This window comes from Rhinolophus sinicus, chromosome 15 (genome assembly GCF_057876585.1).
Source record: "Rhinolophus sinicus isolate RSI-liver-muscle chromosome 15, RSI-T2T, whole genome shotgun sequence".
In the NCBI taxonomy this organism is placed as follows: Eukaryota; Metazoa; Chordata; class Mammalia; order Chiroptera; family Rhinolophidae; genus Rhinolophus; species Rhinolophus sinicus.
In genome coordinates this window covers 32,967,627-32,986,294 of record NC_142515.1, presented here as the reverse complement: position 1 = coordinate 32,986,294, position 18,668 = coordinate 32,967,627, and the positions used below count along the sequence as shown (strand labels likewise).

Here is an 18,668-nt window from a genome sequence, read left to right as displayed (position 1 = left end):
ATACATAGTGGATAAGATGTGAGCTGTGGGGCCAAACTGTCTGTGTTCGGAGGCCAGTGGTTAGCTACGAACCTGGGGAAACTATTTAAACGGCCTGGGCGTCAGTTCCCTCATCTGTAAAACAGGGATGTTAATAACAGTGCCTACCTCATTGGTGTGTTGAAAGTTGAAAAGAATATGTGGTCCAATAGTAAATGTTTTCTACAATAACAACCCCCAGTGCATACAATCAGAGGAAAGTGAAGCCTTGAAGAGGCTTAAAGTGCATCAGTTTGGAAGTAGCACAGATAAGATATTCATCAGCGAGCCAACAGATATTTATTGAGTAGCCTCATAAACCAGGGTTTGTTCTAGCTGTTGGCGATAGAGTGTTAATGAAGGCAGGTGTGAGCTCCCCAGGGCAGGCAGTAGAGTTCATCTTCTGAAGCCTAGTCCGGGAGGTTCTTTCCACCACATGAGTGATTGTCGATTTTTTTTTTTTTCAAGCCAGATAACTCTTTATTTCAATGAAATCTGAGGCAATAGATACAGCAGAAGAAAACAGAACTAGTCCTGTAGAAGGGGTAGACACAGCCTCCCTCCCACCTGCACAGCAGCCCTCGGGGCATCTGGAGGAAGCCAGCTGACACACTGCCCTGTACCACAGCATGAGTCGCATGCACAGCCTGGTTTGATGGCTTGTGGTCTAAGTAGATAGAGTTAAATTCCCAAAAGTTATTATTTACATATCAGAAGATTGGCCACGGTATCATTCATATGGATATCATTTAATTTTAACCAATTCATGAAAGTTTGAGTCATCACCATTGAAAATTTGAAATAATTTCTGTAAACAAGTGCAAATTTCTTAATCTATAGGTAATATTGGTTTATTCTGACCATATCTCCTATAAATATTTTGTTGGCTTTAATTCTCTCAAAGGTTCACATTTCCCCCAAATTAAAAGAAAAACAAAAAACAAACTTATATCTCAGTCTATTCAGTCCAAAAGCAAAAGGAAAAAACAAAACAAAAGTCATTCTTTAGTCTTTCTGATAATTGTATAGTATGAGTTATTTGAAAACCTACTTTCATGTCAGTATTCTATCATTTTATTTCTCACTGGATATATAGTTTTGAGGTTGTCACACAGCCTCTATCATACATGTCACATCTAAATTTAAAAATGGAACTTCAAGTTTATGTTCTTCACTGATGGACCCCAAGTAGGGTCAGGACATGGCAGCCTTGTGAGACTTGATTATTTAAAGGTAAGTCTTCCGAGGCTCTGACTTTTCAAGACAGGGCTTGAGAGCTTTCTTTATATACCATCAGCATTTATTCAGCACTTAATGTGTTCTGACCATGGCTGTTGACATAGGATGTCACATTTAATATGGATAACACCGCTGTGAAGATGCCCCTATGAGGAAATAAGTATTGGAAAGATTAACTCACTTGAAGTCTAGATTCAAATCCAGGTTACCCAGGCCCGAGCGTTTGTGTTTGTTCTGCTGAGCATACTTTCGTGTCCTCTAAACATCTAGGATTTTCAGATGTTCTAGAGCAGTTTGCTTCTGTACCTTCTCCCAAAGCCTGGTTTGTAACTGTTTGCAGTAGTTAAACCACCACATATTTGCAAGAGACAACTTCTTTGTGAAGTTGAAGGGGCCACTGACATATGTTAAAATTATCTTTAAAACAAGATAATCATCTGAAATAATGCTTTTGGATTGTATTGAATAATATTCAATACAAATCTGGTCTCACCGGGTTTTTGCTATCATATAGTCTAAATTTTTTAAATTAGCAGTAGCAAAGAGCTCAGTAAATTTATATGTTGTATGTGTGAAGTTTCATAATAGGAATGTGTTCCTTGAGATTATTGCTTAAAGATTATCTTGGTGGAGAGCTGAAAATGTGTTTCTTACCTGTGTTTGTGTTTCTCTAGGCGTGGTCCTTCCTGGTATGTACTTTAACTTCCCAAGTAGTTAAATTATTATAAGTAGATAAATTATATGAACTAGAAATGGTTAAGAACCTAACTGAAAAAATCCAGATGAAATTACTACTAACAGTTCATGATCCAACCAGATTCTGTTATTCTAGAATAAGGCTACATTCTTCTGTTGACTGGAATCCAAATAACAGGACATTTCTGGGTCAGATTCAGCTGTGGTTCATAATGTTGCATTTGGCTGACAAAAGTAAACTCATTTCTAAATTGTTGTTGCACATTTTGTTCCTGAGATTTTAAAAGTTTATGATCCTCTGTGCCAATTACTTATACTGAGTGTTGGTCCTCACTTAATTTCATAAATCTGGAAATTATTTTTTTCTATTGCACGTATGAAACGTTTTTTAATTGCTGAAGGGTAAATCAATTTTAGATGCAATTTAAAGTGGATGCACCTGGTTGAATTGTGGATGATTATACTTCATTTGTTTGTGATATGTGATTATGCATGAATTTAATGTCAAGCTATCATGATTGATGGTAATAGAACTGGGAATAAACACACTTGCTGTGACTGTAAACTGTGCTGTATCAGAATGAAAAGGTAAAATACTGAAAATATCATTCATCTTTGGTATTGTTTTCATCATTGTTATTTTTCTTTTAAAATGCCTAGGTAAGCAATAAAAAGAAATTTAGGTTTTGTATAGAAACAGCCCCAAACAACCATAAGCAGATCTACAAGATTAAAACAAAAGTCTTGACAATGATTTAAAGCAAAAGCAAAGTTATTCAACTGAACATGAAGTTATGCGTTAGGCTAACCACGGCTTAAAAACAAACAAAAACAAAACCAAAAAAAACCCACAGTGCTCTTTTCCGAAATGAGATCTACTGCAATAAAATAACCAAGGTGGTTCCCAGCAGAGCTTACGCATATGATGGAACAAGGCTGAAGGCCCCAGTCAATGTGAAAAGCCGTGGAGGATGTTTCAGCACAGAGTTAAATTGTTGGATAAGTTTTTCTATTAGAAAAGTAGATAAAGATACTAGGGAAACCACAGTAAATCTGCTTACACCTGTATGGAGTTGTAGCTACAGGTCTATGAGCTCAGTTGGCCTTATTACTTCATAGAGCTCCTTTTCATAACCTCCCACAGGGTCGCTCCCGTACTTTGGCAATCTTGTCAGGGAGTGCTGGTCCCTCAGTTTGGATTTTTCACTCAAGGCCAAGATGAAGGTGGATCAGAGGCTACACAGGGCAGGGACCTAGTGGACTGAAGGAGGCGACTGCAACAGGAAAGTGGAGTATTCCTTGTATTTCAACCCAGAATAATGAAGGGAAGACACCACGGCACGCATAGCTAGGTTTCCTTCAGCCTCCTGCCCACCTTTTGTTTTGCATTTTGTTTTACTTTACTTTGGTCAAGTCCTCTTTATAAGCAGTGTTGTCAGCAATCCACAATCCGCAGAAAACATGATTTCTAACTAGATCATCAGTCTCCTTTGAAGGTGTTATTGCTAGCCTCACCTCCTTTTTCTCAATTAGACTATTTGGTGGGGTTAATTATCTTTCACCATAAACCTCCACTACAGTGGTACTTTGTAGCCTCTTCTCAGCAACTTAGGAAAATACATATTATTTATTATCTCAGTTTTCAAGTGAGGACACTGAGCACAGAGGTGAATGACACAGGTAGTCAGTGGGAAAACACCTGACTGTGAGTTGTTCTCAGCACAGGGCTTGGCCTGCTCTTATTGCCCGTGAACTTTGAAACCAAGGAGTTATTTGAATGCCCAAATCCAGTACTTCCTGTGCAGTTATCGTCCTGGGGCCTTATAAGGGTCCCTAGAACAGGTTACAAGATTTTATGATAGGATTTCTGTATTGCTGGCAGTTGCTGTCTATATCCTGTGACATTCTTTACGTTCTAGTAACTTTTGGAGAGTGTTTAAAAGATGCAAAGTGAGATGCCTGGAGATTTTGTTTTCCTAGCTACTAGAGGGAGTGTTTTTCCTCCAAAAAAACAGAACTAAAATCCTTAACTCTATCAGAGGCATTCTGAATGTTGGATTTTTAAATTTAGGTTTAAAAGACTTCAATAAGCTATGGTACGTTTCCTCAAATCCATAAGTAACTGCATTTTTTTCTTCTGGAGTTCAATGTTTTCTTCATTCACCTTCCTTTCATTTCCTCCTGAGTGTTGAACTTGGGAACTCCCTAAAAATCTCCTTAATATTCTTTAGTGTAATACACTTAAATATGTGCCCCATTTTCTTAACCTGTAAGTACAACTGAGAGACTGGTTATATTCTTTAGGATGTTAGGGCACCATTACCAAAGGCGGAAAACAACTGTGTAATTTCTTTTGCATTATCTGGCTCCATTAAGTAATTAGATGTTTACAGGGAGCCACACTGGATCCTTTTAAGCCCCAAACTAAAAAACACACACACAAAAAAACACAACTGCACCTTTTAACCATCTTATCTAGAAACATTTATAAAAATGTTCTTCTAAAAAAAACCAAATTCTTATTCACTCAAAAGAAAGAATATGTTAAACATAAGAAAACTCTAAAAAATGACTTCCTCATCATTAGTTATGCCACTTATTTAGCTGAGTTCTAATGTAAGGGTGGCCAGTGGGATGGTTGGCCCCTCACTAAGAGACACCCCATGACTGTATTTTCAGTTTCTGTATTAGTGAAGGTTCTCCAGAGAAACGATAGGGAGAGAAGGAAGGAGGGAGGGAGGGAGGGAGGGAAGGAGGGAGGGAGGGAGGGAGGGAAAGAGGGAGAGAGAGAGAGAGAGAGAGAGAGAGAGAGAGAGAGAGAGAGAGAGAGATTGATTTTAAGGAATTGATTCATGCAATTGTGAAGATTTGGCAAGTCCAAAATCTATAGGGTAGGTTGGCAGGCAGTCAACCCAGGGAAGACTTACAATTCAAGTCCAAAGGTGGTCTGCCAGCAGAATTCCTCCTCTTCCTGGGAGGTCAGTCTTTGTCTATTAAGGCCTTCAACTGATGAGGCCCACCACATCACGGAGGGCAATCTGCTTTACTCAGCATCTACTGACTTAAATGTTCATCTCATCTAAAAATACCTTCAGAGAAACGTTTGAAATCCAGAATAATGTTTGACCAAATATCTGGGTACTGTGGCCTAGCCAAGTTGACACACAAAACTGACCATCACAGTTTCTACGTCTCTTTTTAATTAGTTTTCCAGCCTCTTCCTTTATGGTCAAACTGTTATTTGACATTTCTTGCAGCTCAAAACATAAATTGTCTGAACACCACATTCCTGACCTTCCAATTCATTGTGTTGCACGCTAAGAAGCCAGAACAACCAGTTTACTTACATACCTTTTAAAGTAAGAGACTCAGCATAAAGGGGAGAGGTGCTCACTCTCTAAAGAAAGTACATGGGCTTTAGTAAATCAGCTTGATGTTGTTTTCACTCCACCATGGTTTTTGATGAATGGTTCTCAGTTGTAGTGGAGCTAGCGAGACTTGTGATTCTCAGGTAAGTTTTTTTCAAAAAAATTTAAAGGTGCTGTGCGTGGACCACAGTAAACAAACAACATCAGGAGTACTGCTTATTTAAGGTTCTGCTGGTTAATTTCCCCCCCCTTTCTTCTGCGTCCCCCCTCCAGTTCAAGCCATTGTTTCTCAGTCTAGTGTGTAGGACACAGCTCTCTGGCCCATGCTGGTATTATGAGCCTTGTGCTACCCCCATCTGAGGCATTCGGTCGCCAGTCGTCGGTTGACTGCTCACGGTGTCTCACGGCCGCTCTCCCCAGCTGCCGCCCACTCACGATGACTACCGGCCACTCACGATGACTGCCGGCCACTCACGCTGGCCACCGGCCATCCATGGTGGCACATGGTAGCCTACGGCTCTGCTGGTTAATATCAATTGTCTGATTTTTTTTCCGTTCTTTTTCAATTCAGTGTGTTGGTAGTGCCACTAGAGCCTAAACAGATCATACGATTTCCAACATTGGAACAAGCTTCATTTCCAAGAAAGACTAGCGGTTTTTGTTTTGCCAACCTTTATTTTTATTTAATTGGGGGTTTAAAGACTTGAGGCTTCCTAGTGCATGGAAGTCAGGACCAAGCTTTAAAAAGGGAACCCAGAAGGGAGACACCTCCTTCTGGTCCCCCAAACTCCTGAAGCCACCTCCATGATTTGAAACCCAGCCTACTTTTCACAAATGCCCCATCTTCTGCTTTGAGAAGGCCCTAAAGGACTTCTCATCATAAACTCTAGAGAAACTGATGCAGCCAACACAACCCTGTGGATTTAGGGCTTCCTGCCTGTTGCAGGAAATGTCTGGAAGGGACACTGTGCACACTGATTCATCCTGATAGGTCAGGACACCTTGTGTCCCCTATTCATGCCCCATGTGGCTCTTTCTACAGATGGAGTGATCAACATGAGCATCCCTATCGTACTGCCTGTCTCTACGGATGACAAGTTGCGGCTGGAAGGATGCAGCAAGTTTGTCCTGACACATGGTGGACGGATGGTGGCTATCTTACAAGACCCCGAATTCTATGAACACAGAAAAAAGGAGCGTTGCTCCCGTGTGTGGGGGACAACATGTGCAAAACATCCCCATATCAAAGTAAGTTGCAAAACCTTTGGAGAGGCTTTCTTGGTCTCTTTCAACTCAGGGCAAAAATAATTCTTTTTTCATTCCTTCACAAAGGACTTAGAAAAACGGGGGGTTAGATGGAAGAATGCATTTCTCACGGAGGTTTTGCCTTGGGAGATCTTTGTAGAAAGGGGCAAAGGCACGTCTTTATTTCAAGGGCTGGTCTGAATGATCTCTTGTGTCCTTGGATCCTGTGATGTCTGGGTCCTTTAGCTAAATGGGAAACAGTTGGACCAAGTAGATAATTTAGTCTAGCATCAGGCGTAGCTGCAACTATGCACAAAACCCCAGCCAGACCTTGCAGCCCTGTCCAGCTTGAAAATTCACAAGGGAAGTCAGTTTCTTCAAACTGAATGGGTCCAACCAACCACTGGAAAAAGGCTCAGAGTTCATGCTCTGCGGCCAGGGAGGGGTAGCGGTCAATAACATCCTTTTAGTAAACAAAATCAGTATAGCTAGCGGCATAGTTTCCAGAGGGGAAGATATCACATTTTAATCAGTGGATATTTTTTGGTTTGAAAAATGTGTTCATCTGATTAGGCTCATTTCAAGTCTATCCTGCCTAAAGGCAAAACAGATTAAAACTCCTCGGATTCCTTCACGATTTCTAATTGTTTTCTTGATGGGGTGGGAGTGGAGGGTATTATGGAATTGCTAGATGTGGTTCATTTCCCATAAAGAAAAATATGTAACACTGAATGCAAAACCTGTCCCTCATCCAAGATTAGAGCATTAGAATTGAAATAAAAGAAGATGTAGACTGCTGATGTGACTTGTCTAATTCCCTAGATGGGATAACTAATTTTCAGAAAGTTCACAGGAATAGAGAGCCCAATGAAGCCCAGGAATCTCTAAAAAGTACATCTGCTCACTGGACCTCAGCTTCTTTATTTAAAAAAGGAAGGGTCCAGCGTCAAAATAACTCCAAGATCTTTCAGCCCTGAGACCCTGCAAAATGAACATTTAAATAAACCTGCCTGAATCTGCTGGGCAAATTTACATTTTGTTTTATTTTATTTGTCCCAGTTGTGAACTGTTGCAAGATAGGCAGGGCTTTTTCAAGGCCGCTGGTGGCAGCCTCTGATACAAGAGGTCAATTGGCAGCGAAGCTGCTTTTCATTTACTGGACCCAACCATCCACCCTGAAGATAAACATCTTTAATCTTAAAGCATATCCAGCTCAAAGTCATCTGAACAGTTTCTCTCCAACAGGCTGGCAGAGTGTCCTTGAAACTGCTGGACATAGGACTGAGAGCTATTTGAGGAATTGTGTTCTGGGCCTTAATCATGCCTGTTTCATTCTTTGCCTGATCATAATCATATAGGTTTGGGGCTTATCTTCACTCAGTGACCTCAATAAGAGTTGCTTTTCATCATGCAAGCTCAGATATGTCCATTCTTTGGGCCTAACATCCATGTATAAATGATTAGCACTAAAAAAGAATCCAAACAAACAAAATCTTAAGCAATTATTTCTTTTCATCTTGTCTTGCAACATGTGCTGGCATTTGGAGCTCAGAATTTCTTAGAGGCCAGAGAGAGTGTTGGGGTGACCTGTGGCCTTGACAACAGAGTCGGTGACTCTGTACTATTAGGTCCTTTTTGTATTTTCATGTGGCACTGGGAGTGACATTTGCATGGAAAATGGTCAAAATTACCAAGGAAATGGTCTGCTTCTGTTGCATAGTTCTGCACCGAAGTGACTTTGACCTTCCATTCCAGTCGTCCCAACCCTCTCTCTGGAGTCACTAACATGAAACCGTGTGACATGATCACATGTGAAATCATGAGAAGGAATGGGTGACACGTAAAACATATGAGTGGAGGAGGACTGTTGCTTTTCATCCATGGCTCTCAAAGCTTTTCCAAACAGTAATTATTTCTCACAATGCTGTTGCGAAGTAACTAAGAATCATCACTCCCACTTTACAGATGTAGAAACAAAGAAAACAGAATATGACTTCCCTTTAGCTCTGCAGTGAAGACCACATGATCAATTAAGTCAACAGAATCACCTGGGGAGCCTAAAAAATTAACCAAGACTGGATCCCACCCTCACAGATTTTAATTGTCTTGGGGTCAGTTCTGGATGTTGGGAGTTTAAAGTTCCCTGTGATGCTTATGTACTAGGAAGGGTGAGAACCACTGCATTGGATAATTATCCGGATCTCTATCTTGTATGGCTCCACCTGGACGTATCCTGTAAGCACCTCACACTCCACATGCACAACCTCTCCCCAGACCCATTCCCTTTCCTACGTCCCCGAGCCCATTGGACAGCTCCTCCATCTAAATCTTGGCCATGTCCAAAACCTGGATGTCCACCTTCTTTCTTCTCCTTTGTTCATTCATTCAATCAGCAAGTCCTGATGCTTCTGCCTTCTAGCTATTGCTTGAATTGATTCACTTCTTCTTGTGCCAAAACATTTCATTTCTTCCCTCTTGCCTTACTCCTCTGTGATCCTTTCTCCATCCTTCAGCTAGAGGGAAGTGTCCAAGCTTCATCTGGGAACTCTTTGTAAAGACATGAGCTCATCATAGCACTTCTCACCAGCACCACTCCACATGTTCTGTCCTCCAGTCATTCTCAGCAGGTCTGATGCCACCCTCTCGTCCTGTTACACCTGCTAGTCTCTCAACCTAGGACACCGTGCCTTCCACCCCTGCCTCCTCACCTTATTTGTTACTCCTTTCCCTTTTAAGAATTTGGCTTACTCTTATGACCTAGAGGTCTGGCTGTCCACACCTGCCCCACAGTATTGTTACCCATTTACTCTTTTGTTAATCCACTCAGACTTCCAAACCATGGGTTCAAGGACCCCATCTTGATCTGTTTTGTTCACTGTCACATCCTCTGCAGCAAGCCCAGGACCTGGTATCTAATAAGTGCTGCCTGGATGGAGGATGAATGCAAGATCCCTCTGAAGGAAATGCTGAAACATCAGCATGGAGACCACGGATGAGAGGCAGTGGGTGCGGTGGGAAGAAGAGCCTGGTTTGGAGGAATCCTAGAATTGGGTCCAGGCTGACAGCTTGAACTCTGTGTACCTGAACTCTGCTACTCCCCTCTGTAAAACCACCTTCTCATCTGAAAATGAGAGCATCAGGTCCACATGATCTACATGTTCCTTACAGCTACAGAATTCCAGGACTATGATAGCTGTCACAGAAATGAATCTATATTCTTGACTTGTAGCACGTTAGTTTTTCTTCTCAATTCTGTTCTCTGAACTTTTTAATAATAACCTTATTTTCCTGAACGCACCATTTCTTCCCTTCTGTTCCATTCTCTCCTCTCCCCCTTTTCATTCTGACCTCTGCCCTTTCCTGCCCTCAGCTGCTCCTCTCTGATTGGCACATTCCCTCTTCCTCTCCAGCTTGTTTCTTTCAAGTTTTCCTCTTCTTGCCCTTTGAGCCAATTCACCGTAGCTTTCTTAGCCTTCATCCTCGTGTTTGAGCTCCTCCTCTCCTTTTTGCATTCCTGTTATCTATGATTTCGAGCCCCAGTCCGCTTTCATTACTTCCCCAGACTCCCTTAAAGCCTGTTCCTCATTCCTCTGTGTGTCCAGTTCTGTCCTCTAGCTGTGGTCCCTTGCCTGTCTTTGGCAGGAGGTAGGGACTTGTAAGCTGCGAAGTCCTGGGAAATTAGGCAGAACCACTAGCCCTCTCTTCCTGATAGCTGGACCCACAGTGTTGGGACAGATGAATCACCTTGAAGAGAGAGGTGCCCCTTTTCCTGCGCTAGCCCAGTAAGTCCAATAGCATAGTTTCAACATTGCTTTTCAAACAGACACATTTTGAGGCTAGGTAGTGAACGAAATCAGTTCAATATTTCCTTTTTCCAGTAGAACCAGTATAGGGTGGTCCCTTAGCATCTACAATGAATTGCTACACTATCAGGGATCTTAAATCTTCCAAAATTTTATCTGTAGTCTAACTCTGAGCAGTAAGGAGAAAGAAAATGTAAAGGTATAGATATTTGACAGTATTCTATTTAAGTGACTCTTCTGAGCACAAAGTTTAGAAAGCAGCACAGAGTTCATAAAACCATAACCAAATCCCTTGCACAATCTCTGTCTACCCAGGGGTTCTCAACCACAACACTACTGACATTTGGGCTGATGATTCTTCGTTGTGGAGGCTGTACTATGCAATGCAGGATATTTAGTAGCACCCCTGGCCTCTACACACTACATGCCAATAGCACACCCTCTCTCACCACAGTCGTGATAATCAAAGTTGTCTTCAGATATTGTCAAATGTCACCAGGTGAGGCGAAATTGCCATGTTGAGAACCATGGCTCATTTCTAATTCCCCATTCCCTGAACCCCTATGAAATGCAAGCCATTGTAAATCCCAACATCTGGCCATGACAGGGAATGTGAGCCAGAGGAAAGCCATCACCACGTTGGTGTCTTCTGACTAGCTGTTTGAAATCAATCAGCTGTCTCTCTCCTATATTTGCCTTCCTCTCTTCTGCTGACATTTCAGGTGGCCACGTTGTCCTTAGTGCAAAAGGCAGTTATAGAATTTGATCAGACAAAGGGTTGTGAAACCATTATTTAACTGAAGAATAAGACTTTTTATAATGTTTGTCTCCATGATTGAGGAGAGACATTTGCTCTAAGTTGTAACCGATTGCACTGCAACATCATTTGGAACATATTTAAGTTTATAGAAAAACAAAGGTTGTCACGTTTTTTTGTAGGTTTACTGAGACATAATTGACATATAACGTTAGGTAAGTTTAAGATGTACAAGGTAAAAACAATGGTTAGATGACACGAAGAAGGTGACAATGCCTTAACCATGTGTATTTTCAGGACCCAGGGCCTCTTCCATCCTTGTCAAGGGGAGTGCTAATCTTTCATCCAAACTATTGTGGTTTTCTTTTTCATTATTTTGAACCATTCTTCACACAAGTCTCACACCTAATATTTATGGGTCCCAGGCTAGAAATACAAACTGAAGCCCATATACCATCTTTAAAAGTTACATATCTAAATAATAAATGTAAGTTAAAATATTTTCTGTCCTTCTACTTGGACAACTATGCCTTGATAAGAATCTGGAAGGCCAATTTCAAATTCAAACATCTTGGTTTTACACCACAATATGGTAGAGAGTCGGCTCTTGGCCTGCAGCCAACCACTCCTCCTCTTTCTAGACTTGGCCTTGTGACAGCCCTCTGGGTCTATTTTGTTTCTCAGTTCTAATTTCTAATATGGAAAATGATAGCTATAACCCACAAAAACAAAAGCTCTTCAGGACTTCTCAATAATTTTTAAGAGTATAAAGGAGTTGAGAGACCAAAAAGTTTGAAGCTTGAAGGCAGTTCTTCAATAGTAAACCATGATTGATCCACAAGAAGAAAATTTTTCAGATAAATAGAAATCAATATTAATCACTAACAACTTTAATAATTGTCTTTCTAGATGGTGATGGAAAGTGGGGATTGGCTGGTTGGTGGAGACCTTCAGGTACTGGAAAGGATAAGGTGGAATGATGGGTTGGACCAGTACCGCCTGACACCTCTAGAGCTCAAACAGAAATTTAAAGAAATGAATGCTGGTATGTAGGCTGGCTGTAATGCATTTGTTAATATTCCTTACCACCCTCTGATGACAGAGTTAAGGATATCAGAAACAGCATGTTTATAGTTTTAAAAAGCTGGAAACCTCTTCTATTGATAGGGAAAGCAGTTTATAAAGTTGAACTACATCCATATACTGGAATTTGTCAGTTAAAAATATACACTGATACAGAAAGATACACAAAGTATATTTATTAAGTGAAAAAGCAAATTGCAGAACAATAATTGTTTTTAAAACCCTCACCTATTTGTATGTATAGCAGGGTCTCTGATGACAGCAGCTGACATCTTGGGGATGGAGTTGGACCAAGGGGAAGGGAAGATTTTCCCTTTACATATTTTGAAAAAGAGAGGAAAAGTACTGATAGGATTATGGATGATTTTTATATTCCATTTGGGGCTTTTTCATATTTCCCAAATTTTCCATAATGGATATATATTATTTCAGAACCAGAAATAAAAATGAAAGCTCTCAGAAATCCACCACAAAGTGAAGTAGTTTTGAAGATTTCCATACAGTAAAGATGAAATATCTTTTATAATTTTTTAATTTAGTCAACAAGTATTTATTGAACCTGTACTATGTGCCAGAACTTCTGCGAGGGTCCCTTTCTAGGATAGGCAGGATCCTCACAGACCTTCACCCTGTGTGTGAGGTTAGGTGGGTGGGTGGTGGTGGTCAGGGTGCAGTGGAGAACCTGAGACCTGAGAACAGATTCGAATGTTTCCACTGCTATGGTTTTGCTGTTATTTCAAAGGCCTTGGAACCACCAGCCCAGTGTCCCTGGGCCCCTCACAGAAGTTCCTCTGACAGGCCCAAGTCCCTTATGGGTGTAGGAGCTGCTCATCTTAGCAGCTCCATTTGTGGCAAGGGCCAATAGGAGCCTCCTCCTTTATCACGTGGCTGTAATCCTCTCTTTACGGCAGTGTTCCCCGGAAGACTATATGAGATCCCTGAGGGCAGGACTGTCGTCTAGTCCCACAGCTTGCACAGTCCTGCTATTCAGTGGGCGCACAGTAAGTGCCTGGTGACTGACACCGCGTGCCTCTTGCTTGAGGGGCTACTTGGGGAATGCCCTCTGCAAGGTGTCTGGCTCTTTCCCTCTGCTGGTCATCTTTTCTGTGAGTCTGTAGGTGTATTTCTGCAGGTCATGGTAGGGGATGGCGTTTCCCGCTTAAGACCTACAAGCTCCTAGGAGGGGCTGCTCACGATAGCACCCTGTCTACAAAAGGACTGGTCCCGCCTCCGGGCTGCGGTGACAGCCGCCCAGAATGAGTGACCGTGGGGCCTTCCAGGTGTGGCAGAGAAAGGGGTTGGTCCTGTCCCTGCCTTGAGATGCGAAGTCCGGAGGCCACAGCGTTATAGCACCCGCCTCTGCCGGGGCCACTTCCGATGGACTCTTTTACATCTTTAGATTGTTGAGACCTTGCAAGGGCCCCAGAAAATGTTCCTCATCATTACTTACCCCCCTAGGAAAGTGAGGCTGGAGCAGGCTACAAGAGGACTGATGAATGCGGCCCCCAGCCTAAGCCTGGGTTTGTAGGAAAGGTCCTGGCAACAAATGTTTTCATTTCTGAGTCAGGCTTTCCCTCGAGGGCTTCTGCTCCATGTCCTGTCCCTGTCTAAGCAATCTGATATTGCTTGCTACCTTTGGAATAGCACCTAATGACCCAGGTAGATTCTCCAGCTGATTATCAAAAGCAAGTGGATATATGAACGCACAGAACAAGAAACATACACAGTTGCATCTTTTCTTTCTGTTCTTGCAGACAAGCGACCTACATTTTTTGACCTTGGCTTTTGTTTTCCTTTCCCAGATGCGGTGTTTGCCTTCCAGTTGCGCAATCCTGTCCACAATGGCCATGCCCTGTTGATGCAGGACACCCGCCGCCGGCTCCTGGAGAGGGGCTACAAGCACCCCGTCCTCCTGCTCCACCCTCTGGGTGGCTGGACAAAGGACGACGACGTGCCTCTGGACTGGCGGATGAAGCAGCACGCAGCTGTGCTTGAGGAAGGGGTCCTGGATCCCAAGTCAACCATTGTCGCCATCTTCCCATCTCCCATGTTATACGCTGGCCCCACAGAGGTGAGCGGTTCCCTGAGCTGGGAGATGGGACTCAGAAGTGTAGGCTCAAACTTTACTTAGAAGAGCAAATGTGTCTCTGGGACCCTAAGTCATGTGCACATTCTGAAATCTTCTAGTCTCTCTTCTTTATCCAACTTAATTATATTTCCATTTACTGCTTATAAAAAGCCTACAAATGTCAAATCCACTCTATTATACACTGGCTTTGAGAATATAGAAGTTGGCGTGTGAATGAGGTAGATAATGCAACTTAACTGGGTGATAAGGCAAGTTGTATTGAAACTAATATTCAATTTCTGCAGTTCCAGTTACTTAGTGATTCTCTGTGCTCTGAGAGCTACATTAGAAGCTCACGGAGAGCATGTCTTTAAATGCTTACTATCTCCCTTTCATCGCACAGTGAGCCTATCAAACAGAGAGTTTCTTTGTCCCCTGCACCACCAGTGTAGTGGATTTGAACAAGTTTGCAGGAAGTATGATGAATTGAAAGGGTCTCAACCCTTTGGAATGCCCCAAACTGAGTTTAATAAATTAATTCCCTTCAACCAGATCAAAGTTCCAGGTCCCTAGCTCTCCTCTCTACTGGAATCCATGTCTGCATATGAAAGGTAATTAGCTCATTATTGGCAGGCAGGTAAGAGATAGTGGAGTTTGCAATTCCCTTTAAGCTGTGATTTATTCAGAACAGGGAGGAACTGAAAAGTAAAATTCACAGTTCTGTAAAACAGTAAGATCCCAGTGTTCCTGGTTGGCTAGCCTGTTTGGAGAGATTCGGAAATATAACTTCAGGTTCTAAGATAGGGGGTTTCTTATCTTTAAAGCTGCTGTCCTACCGAACATAACCAAGCAGATGAAGAAGAGGGCCTGGAGTCTTAGACACCTCACTGGCTTCCTTGCAATTATCAGTTGACCCACATCACTGAATTACTTTTAACGCATCATAAAGGTGTCTCTATCAATAGGGACCTGCAGAACTGGCCAGTGATAACCAACATGTCCCTTATGTGCTGTTTCCTAGGTCCAGTGGCACTGCAGGTCCCGGATGATTGCAGGGGCCAATTTCTACATTGTGGGCCGGGACCCTGCAGGAATGCCCCACCCTGAGACCAAGAAAGACCTGTATGAACCCACTCACGGGGGCAAGGTCTTGAGCATGGCCCCTGGCCTCACATCTGTGGAAATCATTCCATTCCGAGTGGCTGCTTACAACAAAGCCAAAAAAGCCATGGACTTTTATGATCCAGAAAGGTAGGTTTTCAGAGGAAAAGTCTTTAATCAACATCTGTACAACTGGGATATTGAGGCAAATAAAAATTTGGGGCGCCTTTGGAAAACTCTCCAGTGCCTCTCCACATGCTCCTCATTAGAATAGGAGTCTCTTGAAGACCATGATCTGGTTTCACACGTTTTGTGTTCCCTAAGGTTATACCCCGTTTCATCAAAAATAAGACCTAGCCGGACAATCAGCTCTAATGCATCTTTTGGAGCAAAAATTAATATAAGACCCGGTATTATATTATATTATACCCAGCCTTATATTATAGTAAAATAAGACCGGGTCTTATATTAATTTTTGCTCCAAAAGACACATTAGAGCTGATTGTCTGGCTAGGTCTTATTTTCGGGGAAACACGGTAGCACAGCCCCTTCCATGTAGAAGATGGCCATAAATATATAATTTTTAACATACATCCTTGAGCATGAACTGAGTGCTTGGCACTTTAAGCGAAAAAAAGTCAACAAGGAAAAAGAATTCAATGAGTATTTATGGCACACTCACCACGCTGAGCTCATAGTAAGGAAGAGCAACAGAAGAGACTTCCCATGAACAGATTAGGTACACAGTTAAGTATTGAACATATAGCTGCCATTATTTCCCCTTCTGCAAGTTCCTTTACTGAACTGAAGATTTAGCAAATTGCCATTTTAGAAGATGCAGCATTTTACAGAAAAAAAGAAAGTAATAAGAACCTATAACCCAACTCCAGGAATCTTCAAGGTAGATGTTATTTACCTACGCAGAATTCTTTGTTGCTACCCTCTGACAGGCACACCGAGTTTGACTTCATCTCAGGAACTCGTATGAGGAAGTTGGCCCGGGAAGGAGAAAATCCCCCAGACGGCTTCATGGCCCCCAAAGCATGGAAAGTCCTGACAGATTATTACAGGTCCCTGGAGAAGAACAGCTAAATGCCCTTGGCTCCAGAGATTCTTTCTGAAGTGTTCTATGATTCTCTTTTCTATTTTTGTGATTAGATGCTTTGTATCCAATTGATTCTCAATGGTTGATTTTAGGGTTTTATAATGAGGTAAAAATTTAAAGTCAATTTCAATATATACATAAAAAAGTCAAACTGAAGTCCAAAGCTTAGCAGGTAAAAGCAATATTGCTATCATTTCAGAATGCTATTTGTTGTGTTCTCTACAGCATCTGAGCGGGTAGGTCCAAGATTTCTTAAAGCTTTGACCATGTGTCTAGTTTACTTGCCAAAAAGTAAAGCATATTTTCCAGCTTAAGTCTTGCCAGCGTGCTCTCTCCCCATGTCATATACCAGCAGTAAAATAAATCAGAAGAGCAGCCTCTTCTATAAAATTGAAAAAAAAAAAAAAAAAGATTTCTCACCCTGAATGATGTGGCTTATGTCAAGATTCTTCCTGACATTTTGTCTCATGCCTGTACAGAGCCTTATTGCCCAGTCTCTCATATGCTGAAGTATGACCTGATTGGAGAAACCAAATGTGTGAAAATGTGAATTTAATCTCAGAGGTCTATGCAACCTACTTCTGCCACCAAAGTTATATTGTCTAATAAGATAAGTCTTAATAATGCACTTCTGTGAATCATATAACTAGTCGAATGGTGACTTTTCATTAAATAGCGTAGAGTGCTTTGATGAAAGATTTACACCCAGGGCTCAGACAATCTGGCAATGTTGTGGAAAGTTACTTTCTCTCCTCTTTGCTGTGGTCATTGTGTCCTATGAAGAGACTGTGCCGGCTGACTGCAGCAGCAGCAGCTGTAACCAGAACCCACTTACACCATCAGACTAGCCAGCAGCTAGAACTGGAAAAGACCACAGAAAACATCAGATCCAACCCTTTCATCTGACTGGTGACCAAACTGAGACGATGCACAAGCACAAGCTTGGAGCTGCTGAGCACTGCAACAAAAACACAAAACTGGCCGCCTTAGGAAGTCCTGGTGGCACTGAACGAGCACCCAGGCCACAGCTCCTAGGCTGGTGCTCTGTCTACACTGCACAACACAGGAGCTGGCGTCCCCCAAATGCTTAATGAAGCTCCTTGAATAGAGTGCACTTACAAAGCAGTCTTCATAGATGCTGAAAAGTCCAGTTTTCTAAAACCGGATGATTTTACTGCAGTTGAAATAAATACTTCTTCCAAAGACTCATGCTATTCTGAGATATCCAACCCCTGATGGCTTTCCTTCCTGGGAGGCAAGCTTTTGTACTTTATGCCTAATTCCTTGTGCTAAGGGACATATGAAGAAACAGTACCTTTTGTACATAGGTCTCTCTGGAAGAGACTAAAACTGGAAAGAGAAAACTGTGATTTTTAAAAAAACATTCAGTTTTTTTGTTTTTAATGCTAATCTTTGCTAATGAAAGTTCTTTAGAGAGTAAATAATATACAATGGCCACAGCAAAGTGTAATTGTCTTTGATAGTATATGCCTAGATTCATTTGATCAGAGGTACTACTCACTATTGCCTTTTTAAAAAACAGCATATTTATAATATTAAAAATATGAGACAGGATGTAGTGCCTTAACCAATATATTTTGTGATTTTTAAAATATATTTAAAACTGCTCTTCTGCTCTAGTATCACACAGTGCAAATGACTATTTGTATATACAACTGATGCTTGTTCTTATTTTAATAAATTTCTCAAAATGAAGGCTGAGTCTTTCCTGCCTGTACCACTGAGTGTGTGTTGAACATGTGACTGTTGATGGCTTTGTGACTTCATGTAATTGGAGAGAAACAGCAGCAACTCTTTCAGACCATAATTAAGAGGCTGTTTGCCCTTATTCATGAATAAGGGCAAATAAATGTGAATGACACATGTGAATGACACATGATCTCAGCCAAGTATTACAGTGATATTTTTAGTATTACAGTGACTGGATTCCTCAGGGACCGCTCCCCTAGATTTCACTGCATGAGGATCTGACCTTTTTCCTTTTTTCTAACTTGCCCCTCTTTTCTGAAAGTGCCCCAAAGAGTTTAAGCAGCAGGGGGCAGCTGGATGCCTCAGTTGGTTAGACTGTGAGCTCTTAACAAGGTTGCCGGTTCAATTCCCACATGGGCCAGTGAACTGCACCCTCCACAACTAGATTGAAAACGACTTAACATGGAGCTGATGG

The 18,668-nt window shown here is 41.8% G+C and overlaps 1 protein-coding gene and 1 pseudogene across 2 annotated transcripts in view; one reads left to right on the top strand and one right to left on the bottom strand.

Annotated features, from left to right (window-relative positions):
* Positions 1–18,199, top strand: part of PAPSS2 (3'-phosphoadenosine 5'-phosphosulfate synthase 2) — a 69,342-nt gene extending 51,143 nt beyond the window's left edge. Inside the window, exons 8-13 of one of the 2 annotated variants that reach the window (XM_019738771.3) lie at positions 1,932–1,946; positions 6,364–6,569; positions 12,036–12,171; positions 14,012–14,280; positions 15,299–15,528; positions 16,329–18,199. In XM_019738771.3, coding sequence (XP_019594330.1) covers positions 1,932–1,946; positions 6,364–6,569; positions 12,036–12,171; positions 14,012–14,280; positions 15,299–15,528; positions 16,329–16,470 — 998 coding nt within the window. In that variant the 3' untranslated portion in view covers positions 16,471–18,199. The remainder of the gene's footprint in view (positions 1–1,931; positions 1,947–6,363; positions 6,570–12,035; positions 12,172–14,011; positions 14,281–15,298; positions 15,529–16,328) is intronic. The other variant, XM_019738780.3, reaches the window with a different exon arrangement.
* Positions 11,363–11,477, bottom strand: LOC141572980 (U6atac minor spliceosomal RNA; annotated as a pseudogene).
* Positions 18,200–18,668: the final 469 nt, after the last annotated feature.